The sequence below is a fragment of the Phalacrocorax carbo genome, chromosome 22 (assembly GCF_963921805.1).
Source record: "Phalacrocorax carbo chromosome 22, bPhaCar2.1, whole genome shotgun sequence".
NCBI lineage: Eukaryota > Metazoa > Chordata > Aves > Suliformes > Phalacrocoracidae > Phalacrocorax > Phalacrocorax carbo.
In genome coordinates, this window is record NC_087534.1 from 3,094,505 (window position 1) to 3,122,259 (window position 27,755).

Sequence of the window (27,755 nt, forward strand, 5' to 3'; positions counted from 1 at the left end):
GGGCTAGGGCAGTGTTCACTAACGCCTGAGCAAGGGCAGGCAGAGGATTTCACTGTACATCTTTGGAAAGGATGAGCTGGATGCGAGTCCAATGACAACCAGAGTCTTTATTCAAATAGTCCCTTAGGATGTTTGCAGACATACAGACACACGTACATATTTACACTCTTACACGCCTCACAGAGCTTGAACCAATAAATTAAAACAAAAAGAGGATGGGATTTTTTTTTTTTTCTTTTTTCCTTTTTTGTCATGTAAGAAACAGCAACTCCCCAAGGCAAGGCCGGGGACCCAGCTGGAGAATGGCAAACAGAAGCCAACACGGACACAACTCTGCCCCAAAAGATGCAATGACAGCGAGTGTGCTTTTCAGCAGGAGGCCACTTCATACTCTGGCTTCGATGCACTCCAGTTTGACTATTTCATCCAGCCTGCAGCCCTCGGCTTGGGCACAGTGGCTCAGGTGGGCACTTGGGCTCTCGGCACCTCTAGCTTTGGGGGTCTGTGGGCAGGCTGCTGCAGTCTGAGAGTGGGGGGAGTCGCATTCATCCGAGGTAAGGTCTGGCACGTCGTCCGACTGACTGTCGGAGCTCTCCAGGTCACTCCGTATACTCTCAGGCTGGGCCAGGGTGATGTCCCAGGTTTTGCTGGCAATGCAGTCCTTTTGCTCACAGCTTTGGTGTTTGCACATCTGCTCCTGCTCACCATCCTCCTCCTCTTCCTCCACCTCCTCCTCTTCCTCATTCTCTGCCATTTGGGTGTGGACATGCAGAGAGTCCTCTGTGCTGCTGCCGCTGGCCAGCTGGTAGTGACTTGGTTTGGCTTCGATGTCCACCTGGATCTCCATGTTATTGCACTCCCTGCAGAAACACGCACCCTTGTGTTACTGGGTTCAGCTGGGTCACTGCCCGGCACTGCCTCACTGTACCAAGAGGATCATGTTTCCCAAACGTGAGCACGAAGCTGCTCATCACCCCACGGCGCCTGGGAAACAACAGCACTCGCTGCTTTCCTCGAGTCCTCTTAAGGGCAGCCAAGATCATCCCCAGGCTGAGGCAGGAAATGAACTGGGAAAGCACCAGAGTCCCCGTGAGCATCCAGGAACAGACCTGGAGAGTCCTGGGCTGCAGATCCTCTCCGCAGCCTCCACATTACACATGAAAGCTGCTCCCAAATCATCCCCAGTTGTCCTTCTGTGCAAGTAAAAGGATCAATCTACTTGCCAGCTACAGAAGAGCGGGCTGGTGCAGCTACAGTCATCTCGCCACCCACAGCAGCACCTCGCAGAGCACAGATTTTTTCCAGGACACCCACTACCAACACTCTTCTCAACATCACACCTCCTCCTACCTGTCCTGGGGGTTGTAGGAGCTGATGATGGAACCAGCCATGGCTCGAGTGCTGGCGTTGTCGCTGATAGCCCCCAAGCTGACCGAGTCTTTGGGGAAAATCTCCTTCTGGACATCTGCCTGAACTTCCAGCCTGCCGGAAAGAAGAGGATTCCTCAGAAATGTCTTAGATGGTGCCCCAGGGGTACCAAACAGTCACTGTTCATCATGGGAAAGCAAGAGGCCCTCTGTGCTGGCCCAGCTCTGCATGACAGAGTTTAACCCCAATGGTTCCTCTCATTTAGTCTCATTTTTGGCTCCATTTAGGTAAATCCATTCTGTTTTCCAAGATGATGGTAAAGTTGTGTTTATATCTATGACTCATATAATTCCTGTGAAGAACTGATTTCCACAGATCCAGCAAACAGCCATGATTATATCCTGGCTCCCATATCAACACGTGTCTCTAATTACCCAGCAAACTGACTCACAGGGAAGTTTAGAGGAAAACTGTGGTGTAACCTCCCGACTTGGAAAGCAGTGACCCTGCTTGCTATAGGCCACTGGAGAACAGGAAGCAACAAAGCCTCTAGGCTAAGATCAGAGACTGCAAGATCTTTAAGCAGGCCATGCAGGCATCTCTGCGCTGTTCCAAATTAACCTGAAGCATCAGCTCTGCAATCTCAAGGAGCTCAGAAGGGACAGAAAATTGTTTAGCTTTTGTCCTCCTTGCAAGAACCAGCCTAGCACTGACTCCAGAAGTAGCCTGGCCTGCTAGGACTGGTTATTCTACAACAGACCAAGAAGTAAGAATACTAGGAAATGACTCCTGGGTCAAAGAAGGACCGCTCACAGTCCCGGACACCTCCCCAAAATAAGCCTGCTTAAATAACACAGGCCTTGGGAGCCTCTACCCCTTTCCTGCTGTGCCCATCAGTTCACTTACCTGCTGTACTTCCCCTTGCCTCCCAAGAGGACACCACCACTGAGGGTACCGCCTGAGAGGGCAGCGAAGCTGGCCGTCTCACTATAGTTGCCCTGCATCACGCTGAGCCCGTCGGTGGGGCTGCCGCTGGTGCTCAGCACGCTGGTCAGCCCCTCGATGCTGCTTTCACCAATGCTGGGGTTCTTCAGGGCTCGCCAGGCATCAGCCACTGCGGGGAAGAAGAACACAGGCATCAGAATCAGCAAGGGAACCGTTTGGCTGCGCTGGCAGAGCTGGGGGTCAGACAGCAGGCAGCACGTGTCTCGGCTCAGGCTACCTCCCTGCCTCGTCCAGGGCAAGGAAGAACCGAGATCTGGCTTTGAGAGCTACGCAGCTGATCACCAGAAGACTGAAGCAAATAACTGCTTCTAGCCAAACTCAGGTAAAGACAGAGGTTCAGATCTGGGAAACGTGAAGACCCCCTAGCATTTCATTACAAGAAGCAATGACAGGGTCTTGCTTCACCCCCTTCCCTTTGCCAGTTATCACGTTACCTGTGATTGGTCCATCATCTTCATCAAACTCAATTTTCACACCCTTTCCGTTGGCGGTGCTAACGCCACAACCACCTCCTCGGCACAGCGAGATCGGCACAACACCATAGACGTAAGCCAGCATGATGGGGACTCCAATACCTGCAGAGCAAGACGTGCTGAGTTAAGAGGAGCTTAAGGCTGAGCTGTGCTGGGCAGACAGAAAGGACGCTTTGGGGTAGGGAGTCTTTCAGTTATGTTTACGCTGCTTTTAAAGGCCCTAGTTCACAATTTTGCAGATAGACAGTGGAGGAGCCCTTTGTTTGTGTCGCTGCAGTGCGGAATGAGGGAACCCCAAGAGCACAGACAGCCTCGGCTGAACCCCCAAGACATCAGCCACCAAAGCAGTCCATGGATAAGAGACAGCTCCGTGTGTCAAGGACTCCGCTACGGGCTGCGGCACAGGCAACCGGTGCTCCAGACAAGCCCTGCGCTGGCTCTAGGCCAACTCAGGCCCACCAGGACATGCAGCCTGGATGCGAAATGGAGGGATGCGCACAGCGGCAGTCTGCAAGACGCCCTTCGGCCACCCCCATCTCACAGGGCTGGGCTACCCACCCGTCTCGGTGACTACTGGCCCACCAGAAGGGAAAGGGACTGCGCCCACTTACCAACACTGACAGCAGCGATGACTGGAGAGGCAATGACAGACAAGGTGACCCCACCAGTAATGGCCAAGTTCCTCTTGTGCTTAGAGGTTTTCTTTCCCTCGTACCTGCTGTGGATCTGACAGAAGGAGAAGCACCAGGTGAGAACAGCGCCTGGCCATGAGCAAACACCAGCAGAAGGCATTAATAAGCTTGTGATTTTACAGCCTCGTCAGCTGCACTAGCTCTTGAAGAACCTCATCTTGACCACAGATCTCCTCACAGATCAGATCTAGCAGGTGGGTCTGTGTTTAAGAAAAAGAAGCAGCTACAAATATAGTGCTGACATGCCATTTCTTCCCTCTCAGCGCCTCTTTATCAGTACAGACACACAACAGTATCATGCAGTTTGAGGCAGTCAGCATCAAAACACACAAGTGACTTAGGCAAGCCAAAGTGTGATGCTAAGGGTCCAGCCACTGTCCCATAGAGCCCATCACCACAGGATGGGTGAAAAAGGCACAAGAGCAATGCAAAACGCGTTTGAGAGCACTTCAGCCTGACGGGCTATCAGCCACCACCTTCCCTCTCCCCACACAAAGCCCAAAAAATAAGTCAAGGTTTAGAAGAGACAACTGGATTTGGCTCTGTGAAAAGATCCACCCTTCATATCAGCTATAAGTTTCTGGTCAGATGCCTTGAGTACAGAGAATGCCCCAAAAGCCCCAGATCCCTCAGCTCCGAGCTTGTACTCTCCACCCTTACCTTCCTCCCGACATACACGGGGATGCCAATGACCATAGCAGGAATGGCAATGCCAGCAATGAGGGAAATGCCTACAGGAGCGCCGATCAATGTGCCCAGCTGCCAGAGAATCTTCTTTTTACGACTCCATGGCTTTTTGCCCCAGAATGTACAGCCAGAGGGGCTTAACGGAAGGAAAAAAAAGCAAAAAAACCCAAACATTAAAACCACAGCAATTCCTAAGTGTTCCTGAGAACCCCAAGTTCAAGTTACACATGACCAAAACCCAAAATTTAGGAAATGGGTAGACAACATTAAAAAATGTTTTCTTCTTTTTGCCCCCCATAAAAATAAAGTTGTTCATCACGGTGATTATCACACTACCAGGCCTATGCTTAATATCCAGTATGCCAAGAGGTCTCAAATACAATTGTGTGAGGAAGAGCTTTTCTTGGTGTGGAAGAGCACCCTCCTACTGTAAAGTGGGAAGAAAAGTTCAGCATTTTGGGTCAGAAAGAAGAAAATTTTGTGGACTGATTGGAGAGGCAGGAGGATGAAAGGTGAACTCCACCAGCCAGCCTCAGAGAGGCATGTGCTACCCTGCCAGCAGGAACCAGGCACCCCGCTTCCCTCCTCACCTGAGGTAATGCAGATCCGAGATCTCCTTCATACACAGCCAGCAGAACTCGCAGCCACACACCGCGCAGGTCATGTGGTTACAGCTCCCATCGTTCATCTTGATGATGTAAGCGCTGCAGCGCGGACACGGCTTGATGTCATCAGCTACGGGGAAGAAGCACGGGATTGAGTCGCACTGTGCTGCGAGCGTGAAGAATCAACGACGGGGTTCTCGTTACGCACCGAAACCCTTGTTTTCTGTGCAAGCAGAACACCTTCGCTAATCACAGATAAAGCGGGGACGGTTGTGTCTTTCGTTTATCTTCAGAGCAAGAAGATAATATTCATGAGACAGACCCCACCGAAGCCGCTTGCCTGGACAGCGGGGACTGAGAACAACAGTCACTTTAAAAGCTGATCCTAGCCTTGAACAGGATGTATTCCAGAACATGCTTTAATGCTGGGAACAAGCCATACCTGCCCTGAGCTAACCAAGGCAACAGCGTAAGAACAACCATTACTAAGTTGCTCCACTAAGGTGATTCACAGGCCAAAATCAACAGTACAATTTGGGAGAAGGCGGCATCGGAGAAACTCCAAACCTGGCCTTCAAAAGCAGCCAAAAGGGAAACCGGGTCTACCGTCGCACACGGGAGTCCGGTGCAGAGGCTGTCCAGTCCCCAGTTTGCTGCTGGCAGAGCAGGATAAGGGTCCTTTATTTCTTCCTTAATTCAAGCGTCATCTGATCGCAGTTATGCAATGGCTGTGCAGTGGTTCAGGGTTTTGCTGGCAGCCTCTGCAACCCTCGACAATATGAAATCCAGCTGCTGAGACCAGCTCGCACCTTATTAATCACTATATTGAACCCAGCAAGAACAGGGTGGAGAAAAACCACTGTCTCAAGAACCTCTCTTTCAGTGGCTAAGGCCAAGCTCTTCCTGACAGGGTTCTCCTTTAAAAGGGCGTAAAAACTCAGAAATTATTTTTCGCTTGCTGGTTTGTACCGCAGGCTGTGGTAGTATCTATGCTGTCCATTACCAGGGACCTCTAACTGGAGCACGCTGAACCTCCACATACCACTAAGCCACCTCTGAACCACCCACGACAGCTCCATTCTAAGTGTATTAACATTTTAACTCCTGACATAGAAGGAAAAGCAGGGTATTTTGTTTGGGGGTAGGGTGGGACTTTACAAAATGGCCTTACTGCCCACCTCCAGTGTCAATACAGTTATTTTTAATGAACACTAACTCAGTACACGCAGCAGCTCCTACCAGGCAGTGTAGGAGTCTGTAGGCTGGTGGGTTTTTTTGTACGACATTACTAACACCTAGCAGTGCACAGAGCGAGGCTCCTCACACTCAGCTAGGCATGAACGCTACTCTCTACTACCGTAGCAGGCAAATCTGAAGTTGCAAGGCTAAAGAGTGCCTATTTGTTCAGGGTTTAGATCAGCAAGAAGCGAGAACATCCAAGATCAAAACAGCCACAAGCCTAGCTGGGGCAGACGATGTGGTGAGCTGCCATGACGTGGAAGGACCCAAAGCACATCATCACCTACTGATCTGTTTTGCATTCTTGGAGGAGCCTGCCAGATTTGTTCTAACACAGACAAGAAGGGGAAATGACTCTGAGTTTCACAGCTGTTCTCACCCATGGCTGCCGGAGACCCTCAGCTGTTCCATGCAGCTGCACTCCCCACAGGGCACTAACACCCGCCCTGCTTTGACAGGACAGGGCTTTGCACACAGGTGGCTCTTTCTCAGCCTCACAGGCATAACTACAGCACCGAGGAACCAAAAAAAACCCCCATGAATCCATACCCGGCCCGGATTCCTGTCCGTAACTGAGGCCTGATGTGTGCTTGGTCCGTACTCGGAGCGTCTGTGCCCGTTGCTGGCGAGCCATGTCGCAGGTTTGGTTGGGATGCCATATCTGTTTGCAGTGATAGCAGAACTCCGTCTGGCAGCCATCCCTCTCGCAGGTCAGCTTGGGGCAGCTGGCACAGCCGTAGGCAATAACCGCATAACTGGAGAAGGAAAACACCAGATGAATTAGTAAAAGACAAAGTTATCGAGCAACAGTCCAGCGATCCCTTTAATTCAGCCTGCCCAGGGGTGGCACGGGAGGCTGTCGCTGCCTGAGCTGCTCTGCTCAAAGCAGCTGGTTGAAGAGCTGCTGCAGTGAGATCTCAGGCTACACCGAGCGACACATGCCTCTACCCCTGGAGCCTGCAGCAAGGCTGGCGCATGGGGCAGGTCAGCAGAGCAGGCGATCAGCCCACCTCTCCCATCTTTCACCTAATTTCTGATCACCGTCTGTACAGCAGCCTGCACTCTAGACAAATTCCTGCTCTCTCCAGTCCTGTAGCTTGCACTGCAGGTCCTGAAATTAAGTAGTGCTAATTGGGTTACTTGGGGCAGATACCTTTTATAGAGACAGCTTACAATATTGAACTCTCTCCTCAGTAACTGCTGGCAGTTCTCACTGTCAATTCACACAGACGAGGTTTGTCTGGCCCGGTGTGCCCAGCTAACAGCTTCCTGCTTCTACCGATTCAAGCTCCTAGGACAGGCTCACACTGCTCTGTCCAGGCACCTGTGGCTAAACACACATACCCCAGGTCCTTAGGACAGGCATAGGGGTAGATGCTATATGGCCCAGAGGAGTCCAGGAAAGCTGAGTTTGTCCTGGGCACTTCTATCAACCGAATGATTCTAAAGAAGTGGAACAACAGGTTTCCATGTGCAGCTCTCTCAAGAACAAGCTCTTGTTGATCTCCACAGAATTTCCTTTTTTAAAGAGCAATGAAGAACAACACTCTGCGTCCGGAGTACGCCAAAACTTGAGTAAAACTGACTGAACGTGCAAGAGAGGGAGGCCAGGTTCAACCAGCTCACTTCTTCCGATAGTAGCGCGACACTTCCAGAAGGAAGCGTGCTGCGTACACAAAAGTCTAAGCAGCATCACCAAGCACTGCTGTAGGAAAGCTGGCTTACGGTCATCTAGGATGAGGTTGTTTCCACTGGCAGGGGCTGAACTGAGCAATTCCAGAAGCGCGTTCCAGTTCTGCAACACCAGTATGGCAAAGGGTATTTTTGTTGTTCGTCCTCAGTATTTTTGTTAGCGGTCAGAGGAGAATAACTCCTATGTAAGGTTTTTATATTTAGAGGTAGTGTAGCTCGAGTTGTATTGCCTCTTCTCAGAGGCAGCAGCATGAGAACCGCTGAATGTGTCATACCACAATGATTCATATCCCGTGGGAGTTTGAGCAACTTCATCCTGCCAGGGTAGGACATAATAGCCAAAGAAACAACATCTCTGTGCCGAGTGCGGGGCTGGGAGGCAGGACTACAGGGTCGCCGCGTGCATCAACGGCAGCGCACTCCTGCACGTGAAGCCAGTATTGGAGGAGAGACAGGATACAGATGGCCTGGGGGTTTGGGAGGGACAAAACTTGACCCCCATTAACTCCTACGTATCTTGTCTAGGGAAGATCCCACTAAGAGTCCTTATCCTGCCACTGTCATACACCCAAAGACTTACCCCTGGCAAAAAAAACCAACCCTTCATCTGACCAGCTGTGTTATGACACACTGCTATTTCAAACCATAACAGAGGGCTAGGAAAGCTCAATGTTTTATATTAAGCAACCCCGTGCTCCAAATTAACCCCTCACTAAAGATGCAGGGTTTTTCTAGGCACTCGAGCAAATCCAATGAGAAATGAACATCACCGTTTATATTTTATTTCTAGAGCTGAAACAAAAAATATAATTAACAAGCCCACAGCTGTGGGGAAACAAACCACATGGCTGTCTATTACGGAAAGAAATAACACATCCCCAAATTCAAGGTCAACTAGAAAGAGGCTGTTGAAGCACTGTGCCGAGGATTAGCCATGGCGGGATCTGGACAGCCAACGCATGCCCCCTCCGCACTTGACCTCTGACACATCACTGCATTAAACAGCCACTTCCAGGCTCTACCCCAGCAGATGAAAAGGGAAACTGACTTTGCCCCACACAGCAAGGACAGCGAGTGTCTCCCTGAGACCCCAGGAATCGCACAGCATCGTTCCCAGCCCACTCCTTGGATGGCCACAAGTTGCCTCCGTCCTTCCTCCTGCTGCTCCGCAGGAGTCAGAGCCTCACCAGTTGCCTCCAGCCTCATTCACTGAGCTCAGCCTACACAGCTCCATTTTTTTTAAAGGTTCTGTTATTCTCCCAAGCTTCTAGGAGAGATGCAGCGTGACAAACACTAGACAGCAATGCCGCCTGATTGTAGCAAGGAGGGGGGGAAAAAAAGCTGCAAACATAGAAAATTATTTGTATTGCGATTGATGGCGCATCAATTGACCAGTGTTTCCATGGCAACATGCACTGGTGTTGTGTTGGTCCTCCTCCTCCTCCTCCCCAGCAGCACAGCCAAGCTCTTTCATTTACGAAAGACTGCAGTATGCGTGGAAAGCACAGGATGCTGCGTGCCACACGCCCAGGGTTTTGTCTGCCATCGCCTAGCAGCCCATCGCTGCCGTCACCTCGGCGGTGGGCGACACCCAGTGCTGAGCCCCCAGCCCTACGCTCCCGTTCTGGCTCGGTGTAGCGGCACTACTACAGTGGGAAAGCCCGCTGTAAATAATTCATGCCCTGACTTTACATAAGCACAGCGACACAAGCTCGCTGGGAAGAATGAATAGGGCGATTAATTCCTCTCCCTGCTGGAGGGCTGGTTCCAACAGCCTTTGCTCTAGTGCTACAGACACACTAGTAGCACCAGTCCGGAGCGACCCGCGAGAGCTGCCTGGGTTCCAACAGCCAGGTCACTTCTTGCTTCTGCTGGGCAGCTCAGAGAAGGATACCCATGCACATTGTCTGGCTCACCTTGCTAACAGGCTAACAAGGGAGGAGGCTTTTGCTTGCACAAAGAGCTCTGCGTGACATCAGTCTGCCCTAATGCCCCAAAGCAACTGCTGGATCAGACCCGACGAGGCAATGCCCTCCAGGGCATGCTGGGGCTGGCTCCTTCCAACCAGACAGCCTGGCTGACGTACATTGCATTTACACCTTATCCTGAACACAGATAAATATCACAGCAGCCAAAGAGCTGCGCATTTGGTAAGCAGGTACAGGATTTTCTCTAGCTGGCTAACAGCAGGGGTATTCCCTCTGTGGGCAGCATAAACTGCTCTATCTCCCTGATCTTATCCCCAGTGCTACTGAAACACCAAGCTCTAGCACTCGATTTTGCTTCAGAAAGAAGCAAAGCTGTTGCTCCCTATTAACGTTGTCCTCTGAAGAGACAAGCCCTTCTACAGCGATGCTCAGAGGCTGTGAAATGGGTAACCTGAGCCAGGTTAACCGATTTGCATAGGATGGCTATTACAACGCTCTGATTAAATCTTCACAACCCTCCCACCACACTTTCCATTCTGACTACTAGGTCAGACTTTCCTTTCATGTTCTTGCTACCCAGAATTGCAATCCAAGCTGAGCTGAAGCTAAACTTTGCAGCACTTCTCTAAGTTTCCCGAACAAAGACCTTTTCCAGGCAGCTTTGGCTTGTGGTGAAATAGAAACCTAGCAGAGTTCATCTGAAGGAAAAGAGAAGAGAAAATGAAAGCAACACGCAGATAACTATAAAGTCATCAAGCTTGGCTGGGCTGCCTTCTGGACAGACAGACAGACACTTCCTCACTTAAGCAACGGTTAATGAGTCAACATCACTCCTCTGTGCCATGCATTCACGTCCTCAATGGGAAAAAGCAATCGTTTATGGTTCCTCCTTCCCCACCGTGGAAGCTGTGGGGTGTCCTTGTGCGCCGTCCCCACAGCTCGCAGTGATACAGCCAGGAAATTCCACGTTTCCCGGCTGTGCAGAAAAAAACCCAACAGCTTTCTTTTAAATTAGGGAAACAATGGCTCAGCTAAAATCCCCTCCAAGTCCTACGACTCATAGCCGATTTGTCTCTATTTCCACAATCCCTGAGGTTAAAGCCTAGCGTTCTAGTGAGGTAGTAGGGATAAACGGAGTGTGGTTGTGGTAGCCAAGGCCCACCAGCTGTCCTGAAGAGCCCACCGACAAGCAAGCAATGAACACCTGCAATAAGGGCTATCATGGGGTTCGGTAGGACCAGAAGTGTGTGTGAGCAGCAGCACCCCACTGGGGTGAGCCACCCCTCCCTGCGCTGTCCTAAGACCCCAGTGGGGACAGGCAGCACCCCCGCAGGACAGTGGGTAGGATGCCATCCCCAGGACCTGCTAGGGATGAGCACTGGACACTGGATCCAGGCCCATCCCAGCTGGGACACCACCCCCAGCTGTACCGGGACCTCCTGGGACAAGCAGCACCCTGTGGGGACAGTAGGTCCCACTTCACCCAGCTGCCCCAGGACCTGCTGGGGACGAACAGCACCCCACCAGGGTGGGGGTGTCCCTCCCCTGAGCCACCCCAGGACGGAGGGATGGAGCAGCACCCTATGGGGACAGCTGCCCCACCCCCACCCCAGGCTGTCCCAGGGCGGAGGGGGCAGCACCCCAGCGGGACCCCGCGTCCCCCCCGGCACTCACCCGCAGTCGGGGGCCGGGCACCAGCGGCAGTCGGGGTCTGCGGCCAGGCAGCGGCGCAGCATGAACTCCTCGTACTTGGCGACGAGGTGCGGGGAGTCCCGGAGGAGGCGGCGGATGTCGGCGGGGTTGAGGCGCTCGCTGCACTCGGGGCAGCAGATGTTGACGCGGGATTCGGTGATCTCGATGCGCAGGTACTGCCGTAGGCAGGCCCCGCACGACCGGTGCGGGCACGACAGCAGCCGCGGGGCGTTCTCCGCCGGTTGCCGCACCAGGCACAACGGGCACTCCAGCTCCTCTTCGCCGCCACCCTCCGGGACCACCGGAGCTTCCTCGGGGGGCGGCGGGGGCGGCGGCGGTGGGGGCGGCGGGGCCGGCGGGGCTGCGGGAGGCGGCGGCGGGGCGGCGGGAGGCGGCTCGGCCTTGGCGCGGCGGCGGCCGCCCGCGGCGGAGGCGGCGGCGGCTGAGAAGACGCTCTGGAAGGAGAGACGGCGGCGGCGGCCGGGCTTCGGGCACTTGGCGGCGGCCGAGTGGATGGAGGAGGAACGCGGCGACTCGGAGTCCCGCTCGGAGCCCATGGCTACCGGGGCGGCCGGTACCGGCCGGCGGTGTCCGTCCGCGGCGGGGCTCCGGGCGTCGCGGCAGCGCCGCGCGAGGGTCGTTCCGGGGGCGAAGGCGGGGGGGCTCCGGGCGCTGCCTCCACCACACGCTGCAACGAGAGCGGCCCCGGAGCCGAGTGAGTGCGACACCGCGCCCGCCCCTCCCCGCCCCGCCCACTGCGAAGGCGCCCCGCCTCGCCCCGCCTTGCCCTTTAGCGGACGCTGGCGCCGCCATTTTGGTTGAGGGCAGCGGCCCCGGGGCGGGCCCGATCCCGCGGCCCGGAGAAGGAGAAGGAGAAGGAGGCGGAGGCGATGGCTGTCCCCATCCCGCGGCAGCGATGCCCCAAGTGGCTCTGAAGTACCTCAGCGGCTCCCCTCAGCACCGTGGCTCTTGGGGCAGAGGGGCTGGGAAGTGCCCGGCGGAGAAGGCCCTGGGGGTGCTGGCTGACAGCCGGCTGGGCATGAGCCAGCAGTGCCCGGGTGGCCAAGGAGGCCACCAGCCCCCGGGCTTGTGTCAGCGCTGGTGTGGCCAGCAGGGGCCGGGCAGGGATGGGGCCCCTGTGCTCGGCCCTGGGGAGGCCCCACCTCGAATGCTGGGCTCAGGTTTGGGCCCCTCGGGACAAGAAGGGCCTTGAGGGGCTGGAGCGTGTCCAGAGAAGGGCAGCGGGGCTGGGGCAGGGTCTGGAGCACAAGTGTGCTGGGGGGCAGCTGAGGGGGCTGGGGGGGTTTAGCCTGGAGAAGGGGGTGCTGAGGGGAGCCCTTCTCGCTCTCTGCAGCTGCCTGAGAGGGGCTGGAGTGAGGGGGGGGCTGGTCTCTGCTCCCAAGTCACCAGTGACAGGTGAGAGGGAACGGCCTCAAGCTGCGCCAGGGGAGGTTAGATTGGAGATTAGGGGAAATGTCTTTCCTGAAAGAGTGGCCAGGCCCTGGCACAGGCTGCCCAGAGAGGTGGGGAGTCACCATCCCTGGGGGGGTTCAAAAAATGTGCAGATGTGGCACTTGGGGACATGGTTTAGGAGGCCTGGGGGTGTTGGGTTGGCGGTTGGACTTGGTGATCCCAGAGGTCTTTTCCAACCTTTATGACTCTGTGATGGCTCCCCTCACCATCCCGCCCTCAGCACTGAGGGGGCCGCAGGGCTTGCCCGGAGCACCACTGCCCACCCCGGGTGAGCCATCGCAGCCTCTGCCCTCACCCAGCCAGAGGCTTCCCCCCATCCCAGGCCTGGCGCTAATAGTGTGTTGTGAAGGGGCCTGGTGCTCTCCCAGGCGCAGGTGGGGGGCTGTTTGCTTTTTACCATGCCTGTTGTTGGAGGAGGGGGTCTATAGCCACAGGAGTCCCCTCTAAATTCATTTAACCTGCTGGGGCACCTTGTCCATCTGTTGCATGGCCCTCCTTTATAATATTTGTGAAGTCGTGTGGAGATTTACTCACCCAGGAACTCTTCCCCAAGTGCAGGGTTTAGCCTCTTTCATACAGAGGCACTGAAATTACAACCCACATTCTTACTGCAGTCATGCAGAAATTTAAAAGCCTCTGTTTCCTTCCAGGGTTCCCCCGTGCCCACAGGGGTCTGCCAACCTCGTCCCCCGTTCAGAGGCAGGTAAGCTAACAAGAAGGACACTGACTCTTATTATGCAGGAGAGGCGAAGCAGAAAGATCTGCCGTGTCTATGAAGTGCATGTTAAATCAGCACAGAAGGGGCTGCTTTCCCTGTAGACTGTCAGCTTCTGACTGGACAGACTGTAGTTACTCATGTGACAAGACAAGTGTGGCTTCATCACTGTCTTCCAGCTATCGCCATTACTGAAATAATTTCTCTCAGCAAAGCTGATTTGCATAGTTACCACCAGGCTCCTTCCCAGCTGCAGAGGGCCCCGTTCAGTGCCTCTGGGATGGAGAACAAGGTTTAGCGAACTGAACCCAGGCTGACAGTTGAAAGCACCTGGGTTTCAGTGCTCGTGCTGCCTGACTTGCTGTAGGCAAAGACCCCGTGCCTGTCTGTACAGCAGAGATAATGATGATGCTTCCCCATTTGATGGATGAGTGAATGAAGGCACAGAGGGAGTAAATCACCCGCATAAGAGCACACAAATAAAGCCTCCTCCTCTCCTAATACCCTTCAGCTCTCCTGTTACCTTCCCTGCACTTTTCCTCATTAATTCTGTGTCTGCAATACACCTTCACTTAGTGCTTATCGCAAGATGCCTGCTGCACCCAAGTCCTTTGCTAGAGCTTATGGTCCCCGGACATTTGTGAGCTCTCCCTCACCCCTGCTGCGCTCCGGCATTTCTGCCACAATACACATGGCTTTGGCCCAGCTGGATGTTTTGGATCACACTTAGGATTGGCCTCAGAGTGTTAAATTCCTGCCTGGGATCAAGAACCGTGTTATTAGCGAGCTAATTTAGCAAGGCAGCCAAACAGTTCTGCTCCAAGAGAGGGAGGGATGTTACAAAGGTGTCTGTGGAGCATGCTGGCCCTGAGCAGTGTGAATTGCTGCGCTCCCGTCCCTGGCAGGCTGGCAGGTCATGGGCAGGCATGAAGATGCTTAGCATTTCCCTGGCGCTTCTGATGCAGAGCTCCCAGAGTGTACTGACATGTGAAAGAATCCTCTCCCCATTTCACTAGTGGGAAAGGAAGGCCAGAAAAAGAAAGGAGAGGTGTTGTACTGGTGTGAAACAAGATTATATTGAAATAAGCTATGCCTGGCTGAGACAGGCCAGGTATGAGGCATCTTTAAATGGCTGTCGCTACCCATCTGTAGCAGAGACTGTCTTGGTTTGATGATTTCACTAGAAAAATCACACTCCTGACTGAAATAGAGAAACCTGAACAGGACTTGTGTGGGGGACGGATCTCCCAGACAGCGCTGTGACAGCTCAGCCCTACGTCCTTTGCAGCGCAAGAGCACAGACTGTAACTAATTGTAGGCAGGTTTCATCTCAAAAGCTAATGTGAGACAGGCCTGAATTACCAGTAGCACAGACACAAACAGAGAGACAGAGAGCAAAACCATCTGGACTCTCTGGGAAAGGCATCAGCTCGCAATGTGCTGATGGGGCAGAAATGACTCCTCATTCCCTTATATGAGGAATCATGATACAAACAGGGCTGGGGGAGGCCAGGGTAAATCCGAGGGGCTCATGCTGACGTTAGAGCCATCTTCCCCGCTCCCAAGCTGCGCAGACCTCTTGCCAGTCTTAAATGTTTAAGGGAATTCAGTGCCTTTATGGAGGTCAGAGATAGACTTCTACCTGCCCTGACCCTGCCGTGGTCCAGACGTACCACCTACTTAAAAACAAGTTCACTGTGGCTGAGGTGTTTCTCTGTGGTGATTTTCTGTAGCCCTTGCCAAGAGCAGAGGCTCCAGCTCAGCACGTTCCTGACTAGGGAGCAGTTTGAACCCAGTAGTTTGTTTTGATTCAAACTGGGGGGGGAGGGGGAAAGCCCCAAACCAGCTGGGGCTTGGGGCTGGGAGGGAGAAGGCATGGAAGTGGGCTGCCAGGCCAGGGAAGGGCGGAAAGAGGCTGGCTGGAAAGTCACCGGATTGGGAGCGAGATCAGCTCAGCCCCTCCCTGGGGCTGCAGGGAAACGGTCACCAGTCTGACCATTTAACTGAGGGATATTTGAAGACAAACAATAACAACAAAAAAAAAAAAAAAAGGGGGGGAGGGGAAAGAATTCAAACGCTTCAGTGAACCACTCCGCAAATCCCAGCTCTGTTAGGCAAATTTGCTTTTGCTTATGCTGGCAGGAAGCTGGAAGACTAGTGACTTCTGACCCTGCTGCTTAAATCAGGGCAGGATTTGGCACAGGCGGCTTTTAAAACCGCCTGAAAATGCCATATCTCCCAGGAAGGCCTCCAGCAGCCGTGCCGGGCATGCTTTGTCCAGGCACCAGTTGGAGCCAACCCGCACTGCCCAGTGCCGTTCCAGGGAGGCTGGGCTGGGCTGAACCTGCCTTTGGCAGGCACAGGGTCACTTTCCAGAGAAATACCCCAGCCACCCACACCCTAAAAACCCCCACAACGCAGACTGACAGCTCTGCCACTGGCTTCAAGGAGGAAGAGCCTCTGGTGATGTAATGAAAACTCCCCTTTGTAATTCAGAGAGTGAAAGCAGAGGCTGGCTGCCGGGAAGGGACTGTGAAACTCAGCTCTCAGACTGGGAGTATTTGCATGGAGGGACTGGGGTGTGCCGTGGCAGGGAATATTGCTGCGGTGGGGTGCTGGCATGCAGGCGCGCTGGCTCTGGTTTGCAGCCGATAAAATAGAAACTCTGGTTCCTACCACATCCCCTTTGTCTGCTCCCACTTTCCTGGTTACCCAGACAGCACAGGTACGATGAATAACTGCCTGTTGCCCTTGTCCCTGGCCTGCAGGACACAGGGGGATGTCGAAACAGCTATTTCGGGGCACACAAAGATTCAATCTACCTGAAACCTCCGTGTCATTCTGGCACTGAGGTGTGAACCACTCCCTGGAACAGACTCTTTTCTCTAGAAGTGCTTGGGTCTCCTCAGGGTTTCTCCCTCTTTACCCAGGCAGGGATGGGCAGTTATTCACATGCCACAGGCTGTGGTTCAGAGCAGATGGCATTTAGAGAAAATCCAGCTCACATTTCTGGTTTCTGAAGTAGCCACAGACGTGATGAAATGGGGGAAAGAGGGGAAAAGCTTTACACCAGGAATTCTTCCTTGTTACCGGACAGGGGCACTCTGGAATGACTCAGCTCCGGTCTTGCTGGGCAGGTTAAGACCTTTGGCCCTGCTCGGGTGGGACTGCCAGGGCTGTTAAAGGGATCCAAATGCATCAGGATTTGCAAGTGCCAAAATGCAGAAGACAGTTTCAAGGGTCTGTCTCCTGCGGACCCACCGTGGGGCACAGCCAGATACGTGCTGTGACACCTTGCAGACAAACCTGAGAGGTTGCTGTAGTCACACCACCTAGATGAAGGTGAGAGGGACAGACAGACCCAAGCAGCACAAAGGTAGATTTAAACCTCTCAGAGGTGCGGTGGGGGGGTCTGGTCCCAGCTGCCTGCCCTGGAGAGTCGTGCCAGGAGCATGTGGGCCTCCCTTAATTCCTCCTCTCAGGCACCCAGCTCCCCTGTGTGCAGAGCAGGGGTGGCAGTCTTGGTCTGTCAGAGGGGTTCAGCAAAGCTTAACCCTGAGAGCTTTGAGATCCGTGGTGAGGGGTGCTTTGCATTCACGAAGTAGCAGCTGTGTATTCAAGAACCGAAGCTCATCGGGGTCATTTTCTGCTAGGGCCCTGGGGAAGCCCTGGTTTGTAATGACATGCACTCTGATCATTTCTCAGATGGAGATGTCATTAACGGCCGCTAATGTCTCTCCAGGGAAGACACCAGTGGCTGGGGAGGGCTCTCCCCAGTGTGCAAATCTGCACACGCTTTCTGGGTTGGTCTAGTTAGTTCATGTTCCGTTTTCCTCTCGGGGTCCTCTGAGATGTGTTCAGGGAAGGAAGAGATTATTCTGCTTGACTCCCTTTTTCTCCGCTGGACTTAACAAGGATTGACATTATTTTAAGTGAAGAGCAAAAGGCAGGAGATGGGAGTCCTGGAATCAGAAATTCAAGGCTCTTCCGAAAGGATTGGTCTGCTTTACTCTGCGGTTGCACCTCCTCTCCCCACCATCTCCCCATCCCGCTCTGCTCCCTCCTAACACCCACATGCACAGCACAGCAGTCTTCCGCTCCCTGCTGTGACTTTCTGGGGAAGATGCTGTCATGTGAAATCCTGGGAGGGAGAGAGTTACCACATGGAGCTCTCTGAAAGCATTGCACGTCCCTTGCAGAAGAGGCCTGCAGACGGAGGAACGCTGAGCTCCCCCTCCTTGAAATCCTGAACGTGCTCATGGATGGAAGTGGGGGGAGCGGGGAATCATCTTGTAAGCTTGGGAGCCGCCTACACATATGGCAAGTCTTGTCAGCAGCTTATAAAAGAGGTGGGAGGTGGGGAGATTTTGAGGGGGCAGAACTTGGAGGCTCGTGTGCCCACGTAGCTCACCGTCCTGACTCTTCCAGGGCTCAGCCAGCCAGGAGGGCCATGGGCTTGGCTCCGTTGCTGACACACGTGCATTGAAAGAAGACCCCAAACAGGGACGCAGAGATAACTACTGTCTACTTCAGCAATGACGTAAAGGTAGGGAGCATTAAGCAATTACTTATAATAGTAATCTGACATGCTTTTCCCCTCTACAAAAGAAGCATTTCCTTTTGTAATAAAAGCACAGGCTGTTCTGATTTCTTTATACACCTGTTGTCCTGCACACTCACTGTAGAGCTTTGGGGATAGAAGTAACAATGATCCCTGCTCTCGATTCACTCTTACTGGTAACCTGCTGTCCTTAATGATAGGGGATTTATAGCTGAGAAGGTTTAGCACAGTAGGGTGCTGCCATCAGGAAAGTGCTGGTCTGATCCCTACAGTACGAGGAAGCAGCCAGACTCCCTCCTCACCCGAGTTGTTAAACAGACAATTATGTGTTTGGTGTTGGCATAAACACAGGCAAATTAGTCACTGGAGAAAACCCCAGTGCCTGTGACAGCTGGTTGTGGCTAGAAGAACGCGGGGGTAACAAAAACCTCTGATAGCAGCAGGCAGCTGCCCATCTGGGGCCCACTGTGCCGGGGTGGCAGTGGCTGGGCATTCAGTGGGGAGAGCCAGGTGCCACCAGCAAGAGGCACGGAGGTGGTGTGACAGGGCAGGGACCTAGCACTGGCTCTGGAGGCTCTCCTCTCTCCTCACTCCCTGATGGCAGCTCGTTTTCGGGGTGCTCAGCATCTTGCAGGGTGTGAGCAAACCTGGCCGCAGCAGAGGCAGCAAGGATCAAGGTGAAATCTTCAGAAGGACCATTTGCAGAGGACTGAGGAAGGGCTTGTCCTGCCCTCAAGAAAGCAGATGCAGAGAAGCTAGAGCACAGGCACAGGGTCGATTTCTGCAAGGAGGCACTGGCCTGATTTCCAGGAAAGGAGAACAGTGTGTCACAGAGAAGGCATTGAAAAGATGTGAGGCTTCTGCCTCAGCTTTCTGTCTCACTCCTGCAGACACATGGGTGCTTGGGAGTTCAAAAGGCTGAACTGGAGGCTGTCTTGCAGCTGGCGCAGGACAGGAAGCTGTAAGCTTCTCCTCCAGAGCTGTTGTTGGCGCACAGACCACAAACAGCATCCCTGTCTCTGCTGGAGATCCCCGCACTGCTCATCATCTTTCTCCCTACAGTGCTGACCTTTGTAGTGGGAGCGTGGGAAGCGGAGCTGGCTGGGAAGGCATGGTACAAGCACTAGCTCTAGTGCCCAGATCCCCAAAGAGACACTGGCAGCCCTTCAGCAGCATCTCAAAACCTCACAGCATCTCAAAACCTCACAGCATCTCTGACATCCTTTCCAGCTGCTGCATCCTAAAAACACAGGTAGGGCTGGGCACACCACACATTTCCTCGACCCGACCCACCCATTTCCTATTTTCTGCAGACATGACAACTAGTGAGTTAATCCTGCAGGCCATAAACTAAGCTGTATTAGCAGACACCATCTGTCCTTTTTCATTTGCTGATGCACGACCTATTTTGCTGTGTAGTGGAGCAGGCGCTGCAGTTTCGGGGCTTGCATGTTGCAGTGTCCCTGTTGCCAGGGTATAATCCACTGCTCACAGTGACCTGCTAATAGGAGAAGGCTCCAGTGAACTAAGCACCAGAGGGACCTGCTGTCATGGGCAGGTGGTGGCTGAAGCTTGGCCACAAAGGAGGTTTGAGCCCCAATCCCACAAAGCACCTATTAACACCTGGGAAACGAAAGGTCTCAGCAGAAATTCCAAGGACAAGAGCACGATTGCTCTCAGCAGGGCCTCCTCTCCTTACCTGGAGCCCTTTCAGCAATGGCTGTGGGAAGGTCACTGTGAAGCAACACCCTCTTAGAGCCACCTCCCAACCTTCACAGCCCTGCACTGGGGACGGGGATGGTAAAAGTGAAATAAGAAAAGTGAAAGGGACTGTTTACCTCTTGGCAGGGGAAGAGACACGTCCACACTCCCTCACTTGCCAGGAGGTCATGGAGAGATGTAAACATCTCAGGTCTCGCCAGGACCATCTGGGAGAATATTAGCATGGGGCTCAAACCCTACCATCTGCTCCTGAGGACACAGGTATGGTACTTCTTCCCCCCCAGTAACAACCCTGCACTTCTTTGTCTCAGAGGCAAAGTTTGCAAAACACATACCATCTCGGCAGCTCCAGAAGTGCCGTAACACAGGGATCATCCTCATACCAAAGTGGGGTTCATGGGAACAGGCTGTGTGGTGTGCTCAGCACTCCAGCCATGCTGCTCTGGCCTGGGGTAATTCCCATGGTTTACAGAAACTGAGCAATGGCAATCACAGCAGGACAGTGAAAGACAGGAAGAAAATTCTTTCTTTATCCCTCTGAGAGGAACTGGTCATGTCTTGGAGCAGTCTGTGACCCTTGTCTGGGTACAGAAGTACAGCCATTATTGAAGGTCATAAAACCATCGGGATATTTCCAAGACAGTTATCATATTTGACTTAACCAACTCTCAAAGCAATTCCAAAGGTTAGCACCTTGCTGCATGAAGCTGCATTTCCGCCTGAATTTACCAACTTTTTATTTAACTCAGCGCTGGTGACAGAAATTTTCCCTCAGCTCTGAAATAAAGAGCAAGGAAATTCTGTCACTGTGTGCCGTTAGGAGTCAGGGAGGGAACTGAGTACGGGGGGCTCCCTGACTCCTAACGGCACACAGTGACAGAATTTCTGTCACTCACTCATTCAGGTCACATTCACACTCATCTGTTACTCAGAACCAGGGCGGTCACTGCTCTCTGCCGCTGCCCAGGGTCCCAAAAGCAGCCGGGGACTTTTCAGCTTCCTGCCTCACTGCACAACAAAAGTAGAAGAGAGAGTGGAACGAGTTATTCGGACTGACCTTGGCATTAGCCAAACAACTTCTTTCTGAGTTACCTCAGTTGCACCATTTGGGCTTTCCAAGGAACTCCTAACCTGCTGGCTAGGATGTGGCCTGAATCCACCCACTTCTGGGCTGCCAGTGTCCTCTGAGTAAAGGACAATGCAAGTAAGCTAGTGTGAGGTCATTTCCCTTTCCCGATAGTTCTGCTCTTTTCTGTTAGAAACTGGCTTAACCTATGAACCCCAGGTGGTCCTACCCTTCTGCGTCTGTAATCAGAGGTAAGTTCTGCACAGTCTTGATGCCTACAGAGATGCTTGACCCCATCCCAAATCTTGCTAAGCTTTGGACACCCACAGTTTCCAGTAGCAATAAGCCCTTGTATCTCATTCCTGCCTTTGCTAAGCTTTGCCCAGTGTTCCTTTGGCCGCGCTGTGGACACTCACTTGGCCTCCGCATCAGATGAGACAAGAAATAATGACTTTCCTGCAAGACGCTGTGATGTCCCTACCACCCTCCTGCAAGGTGTGATCTCCATCCTGTACTCTTGGCAGAGGGAACGGTAGCTGGTGTCAGGATCTCTGGGCTAGGAACAAGGTTTACTCACAGACTGACAGCTCGAGTTATAAATCTCCACAGCAGGACTGGTCCCAGTGTTTCTTATTTCTTTCTTTGTGCTTTGGGAGAGAATTGACTCAAGAATTGTATTGATCTGAGGCCAAGGAACAAACATCCCCCTTCACAGGCCACAGCCACGGGTCTCTCCTGTGCACCACGTGAGGAAGAGGAGCAGGGAAGGGCAGTGCTTTGCCAAGACGAGAACCTACCCAAATCTGTGACTACTCTCAGGAGGTGGGAAGAGGAAGAAACAGCCCATGCAGTCAGCTCTGGAAAGGGCAGTTCCTGCCGAGAACTGGCTCGGGAACATTCCCATTTTCATAACCAGCAACAGCTGTCAAAAGGGGAAAGAAAAGTGATTCTGGACCCTGCCAGCAGCACCTCCCGTCTGGAGCGGGACGGGAGAGCAGTGGAGCCCTCCCAGCACAGCCCTCTGGCCCCGCAGCAAGGAAAACCTGTGTCATTTTCCAGAGGGCTGAGCCAGCACTAACCAGGTGGGACACGTATGAGCGTCTCACTTTGAAAATCAGCTTGATCAGGGTTCCCTGGTCTCAGAAGAGATCTTTCCCCAGCCTGACCCTTGGTTGCCAAGCCCCTGCCCTCAGCCTGGTTCAGTCCAGGGCTGCTCCCCCAGTGCTCTGTTCTCTCTGCAGTAGAACAAGGTGGGCAAGGGGATAGGGGAGCTATAGTTTGGTGCATCCTTCATTCCTGGGCCAGCAAGGAAAGGTAAACGGGGTTTGTTACTGACCCACCCCTTCCTTCCCCTGGCATGATGCCATGACCACAAGCTCATTCTTTCTAACTCTCTTCAAGCAGAACCCACCTTTACCGCAGCCAGGAAATTCCTCTTCTTCCTCCCTCCTCTCCCTCACCCCTTCACCACCACGAGAAACCCTCTTCCCTTTCTGGGGCTGACGTCATCTGTGGGTTGCCTTAGCCAGTGTTTAAGCAAGCTAGCCTCTGTGCTGCCTGATGAGGCTGGACTGTGCACAGCAGAAAATTGAGTAGGAGGTTTCCAGGGCAATCAGCGTGCACCAAGACCTCCAATGCTTCTCTGAGATCAGGCCCTGCTGTTGCTCCAAAGCATCCTTCTAACAGGGAGGCAGCAGCTACGGCAGTCTCTCATCTGCCCAGCCTTGCCCTCTCTGATCCAGGCTGCCATCCCAGTTTCCCTGAGCACCAGGAAAAGTCCAGCGCCTGCCACTGAAACAGCAGTAGCTTCCAAGTGCCTCCCAGCTGTCTCTGAGCTACAGGATCCCTCCCCAGCATAAGCCCTGCAGTCTCTCAGGGGGCAACTGCTGGCAATAACAACCCTATTTAAACAAAGCAGAGACAGCCTGACTTTACAAGGCCTCTGTCTGCCTTTCCTGCCCCCTGCCATCATGCATATTTGGGGAAAAATCTCTCAAGTCAGCACTGATTCCTGCACTTTCCACTGTACGTGCAGCTCAGCCACAGCAACATGCTGGGGTTCACATAGTCCTGAGTCTTGCTCCAGCTATTCCCGCCCACTTTCCATAGATCTCCCGCAGGATTCACAGCCCAGCACCCAGGGGTGCTGCCCATCCGCAGACACGTAAGAACAGTGCTTTGAGCATGGGATGAACACCAAAATTGCAGCTGGAGAACCTGGCAGTGGACATGGAGCAGAGCCCTGTCCCCAGGCTGAGGACCAAAAACGCCTCTTTCCCATCTGACAAGCCAAGGCTTTGAGCCCTGCCAAGCCCCAGTGTTTGTTCCTGCATTTGGCAAGCAAGAGATGGCAACAAAAGCATGTGCAAGGCAGAAAGAGGAGTTCCATTGAAGGAGGGAAGTGGGTTTCTCTTGGGTCTCGGTGACCTTTTCTGGTTTGGAAATAACAGAGATGTGCAAAGATACTAACAATGCACAGCGAGGGTGTTTCAATTGCCCCAGCAGCAGAACAAACCCTGTGGCCTCCTTCAGTTGGAAGAAACTGGAGCCCAGAGCCACAGCCCAGCTTTTGACTGCCTGGAATGGAACCAGTGGAAATCCAGCTCCAGGGAGTTGGTGCCTTTGCCTGTTTACAAGGAAAATTTATTTGCATCCATGAAGCCTTACTATGGGCACCTTGTCTTCCAGCCCTGGTTCTCTGGGATACAGGTCCTGCTGTGTGATGGGAACAGCTTTTCTTCTGCTGGCAGTAGCTGGAAGAAGCTCTCCGGGAGCCAATGGATTGGGATTCATATCAGCAATGCCCTTGGCCGTGAGGATCCCGTTGACTCCATCCTCACCGCCCTCCTTAGGGAAGCAAGCACAGAGAAGGAGCTGTTGGGACAAAGCCAAGAGAAGGGCTGAGACCAAAGAGGGTCAAACAGCTCCAGCAATTTTTCCTTGTGCTTCCAGCCCTTCTTGCTTAGCCTCAGAGAAGAGAAACAACACGGGCAGGAGGAAAGAAAAGGAGCAGGGTTCTGAGCAGGTACGTTGGGAATGCACCTAGATCTCCCCTGAGCTGAGTTAAGGCCAGGTCTATAACAGAGAAATGCTGATTTGGCTAAAGGGATAGTATTTCCTTTAGAGAGCAGAGAACTATTGATTACTGAAGCAACCACAGCTATTCAACAGCCAGCTACCTCAGCAGAAGGAAATTTCAGCTGGAGTTTAGGGAGAAGATAGAGAAGACTCCAGGGTGGCCCAGGCAGTAGTGGGAACACGCCAGCCTGCTCTCCTTGACTCAGCTGCTGCACTGCCTGCTCTCAGTGGTACCAGATAAGGAGTGAAAACAAACACAAGGTAGACGCCTGTGCATGCCCCAGCCAAAGGAACTGGAAAACATTCACTGCAGTGGAGTCATAGCCAAGATAGACTGTGGAATAGGAAAGATTAAAATGTCTCACAGGACCTGGCTCAGCTCCCAGGGCCCTTTCTGGACACTGGCACAAGGGCAGCTCCTCCCAGTACCCCAGGCCTCTGCAGAGGCTCACAGGTCCACAGCCCTCTTTTTCCAGGAGGGCTTGTGTTGCAGGCTGGGAACAAACACCCAGAGGAGCACAAGCTCCTGTTTGGTGTGTTTCTATATTATTGTGTGTCTAGCTGTGATAGCCTATGGAAGGGACCAAGCACACAGGTAATACAGCACGGCTGTGGAACAGGATCACATGAAGACACTAGGAGCATGTCAAACTCAGCTGCTTCAGCTGATATGCAGATGCCAGGCTGTGTAATATTCACATGATCATCCCTTTTGCAGTGTAGGCAAGTATAGGGAGAACAGCGAGGAAAGCCAGCTGAGCAGTGGAGAAGGTCAAGGACTAGGAGGGTTGACTTCGCCTTTCTGTTTGTAGGAGGTCCTAGTGCCACTTCCCCACTATATTTTGAATAACCTTGAAAAAATCAAGTGGAAACATGACTTACAAGCAGTCCTAGCTGTGTTAGCTGCCAGCCGTGCAGAACTGGAACCTTGGGGACTGAAGCTGCAGAAAAGCAGCCTTAACTCCTCCCCGTGCCCTTCCCAAAGTGCCCCAGGAGCCTGGTCCAGGCCATGCCTGGCAGGGTCTCATTTGGGAGTGCCTGCGCCCACCCAGAGCTGCCCTGGGTGGCACTGAGGGCTGCTAGCAGGTCCTCTCCTCCCGTGCCCACCCATGGCAGTGGCATGAAGCGCAGCTGCCCACACAGCCACCTGGGTGACTACACCACAGCCTGCTCCTAAAAGCCTCCAAGCATGGGGCCTCCGACCCATTGCTCCCACAGAAGTCCCAGACAGCAGCACAAGGTGTTGCTGTTTGCAGCGTTACCATAAAAGCAGTAGCAGTATGGCCACCCCAGGCCACTCCCAAACAGTCCCTATAGTCCCAGCACCTCTGCCTTCGTGGGGGAGGATCGTGCATCTCACAGCAACAAGCCTTCCCTAATTAAAGCACATTTATGCTCCTTATTGCAGTTCTGCTCTCATACACACACAGGCATTCCTGACCACATTTCTCCATGGTCCCACTGCTGCCCCCAGCCCTTTAAATGATGTGTGAAACATATGAAAGTTATTTCAACAAAACGGTTGTGACAAGAGCATGGGCCTCTCCCTGTTCTTAGATTTCAAAGAAGGCTTCTTCAGCCCTGCTGAGTTTCTGCTTTGTGCTTCTTTCATCTCCACCCCAGTACTGGTTTCCGACACCCACAGGGGTTACCAGCAATGGGCTTCTGACCACAGATGTACTTTCCTCATTCAGATACACGTCGAGGATCCTGATGGGCAAAGGCAGGTTAGCACAGACTGAGCAGGTGCTAATGAACTCACTTTCTAGTTTGCTAACGTACTGCAGGGCTCTGCTGCCCAGCCTGTGTGTAGGTGTAGAGTCCGTACAACCCCCTGCTGTGGAATTGGAGCTGTAAACCCACCAGCTTTTTCAAGTGTTAAAGAATGAGCCCAGCTTTTGGATTAGGAAGAGAAATTAAATCCAGCCCAGGGCCATGGGCCAGCACAGCTCATAGGTACCCCTGGGATGCTGCAGGGCACAGAGGTGACCGTCACCCCTTGTTCTCTCTGCTAGCAGATCGGCTCCCGTTATGCAACTGTTACGCTAAAAGGCAATACGACATCCAGAGTGGTTTCAAGGACTTTGGTAATTTTGCCTTCCAGGTCTGCAGAGCCCCAGGATCCACATCCAGAGAGCTCTCGGCAGTAATTGTGCACCTGGCTGCCTTCCCCAGAACTATCGCTTCCCACACAGGCAGGGTAAATGCTGAGGCTGCTGGAGATGTGTAGTTTAGGATTCCCACCCCAAATGCACGCTGCCGGGCTCTGTCCCAGTGCACCAGCTCTGTTTACAGCCTCCTACGAGCTAGATGCAGCTCAGGGGGACCAGGTCTCCAAACTTCTGATTCATTTCATCAATGGTTTGTGCTCTAATCCCAAGAAGGAACTCTGGTCCCCTTCTCCAGAGAGGGACCAGGGCCGCTCCCAGTCTCTTTAGCCCATCCTGGGATTTCAGGTACTCCTGGCTCTTCCCAGCACAGGTACCACTGACACACACTGGTATCCTGGGGGGACACATTTGCAGCTTCTGCACCAGCCAGGCAGGTTCTGTTCTGACCCGGTCTCACTGTCCAAGAACCAAGCCCTGCTGTGCCAGGCTGTTAAGGCATTGTATAATATTGCTGCTGCCCAAGAGCCATCCCATACCAGCACGTTAGCCAGACACATGCCGTGGCAGGCTCTGATCCCGCAGCCGCTCATGGAGCCCACCCTGACCCGCTCCCCCCGAGCATCTCTTACCTCTCCCCGGAGCCCACTCCCGAGGCCGCTCCCTTCCCTCCGCAGTCTCCCTGGCTCTCGCTTTCCCACTCCCCTTCCTTCTGCACCACCTCCCCGGCGTGATGTCAGCGCAACCCTGCCTCCGCAGCCTCCCCATCACACCCCTCCACGCCACGCCACCGCCCATCGCACCCCACCGCTGCTTCCCTTCCCAACGGTTGCCACAGCGACAGGAGGGGGAATCCCATCCTCTGGTCCTCCACCTCCCAGGGCCTCGCTTGGTATCACCCACTGCAGCTCTTCCTAAGGAGCCTGGGGACCGCGGGAAGGGCAGGGCGACAAGGGGGAACAGCAGCAGACAAAGGCCAGTGATGGCCTTCGGGGAAGCGTGGCTTAACATACGTGGAAGAGGAGGGAGAGCAGAGGCTCAGACAAAACCGGCACTTACCTTCCTCACAGCACTTACCACCTGTGTCCCCAGCACTGTTTCCACCCCCTCCATTCATTGCTCTCAGGCAGTTCTTTGTTCCTCAGCCCCACGTGCTCCGTTTCACAGCTGTGCACACATGTACCATGATTGTACAAACTCTCTGCAGACAAGGGATTTGGGCTACTTGCCCGCAGCAGGCGCTCTGTAGTGACTTCTCACTCCCAGGTCAAGGTCAGAGATCAGGTATCAATCAGAAGCTTAAGACCAGCTCCAAACCAGACCATCAGGAGTCGGTGGACACATTATTACTAACCGCAAATCCACAGTGAAAGGTTTTTCTGCAATTTCTCTTTCGCAGATGGTTTCATCAGGAAGGGAGAAGGGCAGATACTGTATTTTTAGGACTGCAGCACATTTTTAATGGAAAGAGATGGCCCAGGGCTTTTCATCCCTCCCCCCCATCCAAGATGCTGTTCCTTTTCAGCAGAAATATTGCTGCATTAGAGAACAGGTCACTTCCTCTATCAGTGAGAATTCAGTGTCCTATTTGATGCTGGTCCTTGTGCTATATATAGCAATTTTCCCCTTTTATAGTTGCTGAATAATTGCG

General features: G+C 53.3%; 1 protein-coding gene and 1 long non-coding RNA gene across 2 annotated transcripts; one reads left to right on the top strand and one right to left on the bottom strand.

Annotated features, from left to right (window-relative positions):
* Nucleotides 1-87: 87 nt before the first annotated feature.
* RNF19B (ring finger protein 19B) lies at nt 88-26,813 on the bottom strand. The gene is made up of 10 exons (XM_064471371.1): nt 26,737-26,813; nt 11,364-12,069; nt 6,619-6,824; nt 4,816-4,960; nt 4,199-4,361; nt 3,458-3,572; nt 2,808-2,948; nt 2,275-2,482; nt 1,351-1,482; nt 88-860 (listed from the first exon to the last, which is right to left on the bottom strand). Exons 2-10 carry the CDS (start codon nt 11,936-11,938, stop codon nt 386-388), a joined length of 2,160 nt encoding a protein of 719 aa, XP_064327441.1. The 5' UTR covers nt 11,939-12,069; nt 26,737-26,813; the 3' UTR covers nt 88-385.
* LOC135316781 (uncharacterized) lies at nt 13,503-25,070 on the top strand. The gene is made up of 5 exons (XR_010376026.1): nt 13,503-13,557; nt 17,998-18,115; nt 19,193-19,382; nt 19,979-20,113; nt 21,112-25,070. It is a non-coding gene; the product is annotated as an uncharacterized LOC135316781 (long non-coding RNA).
* Nucleotides 26,814-27,755: the final 942 nt, after the last annotated feature.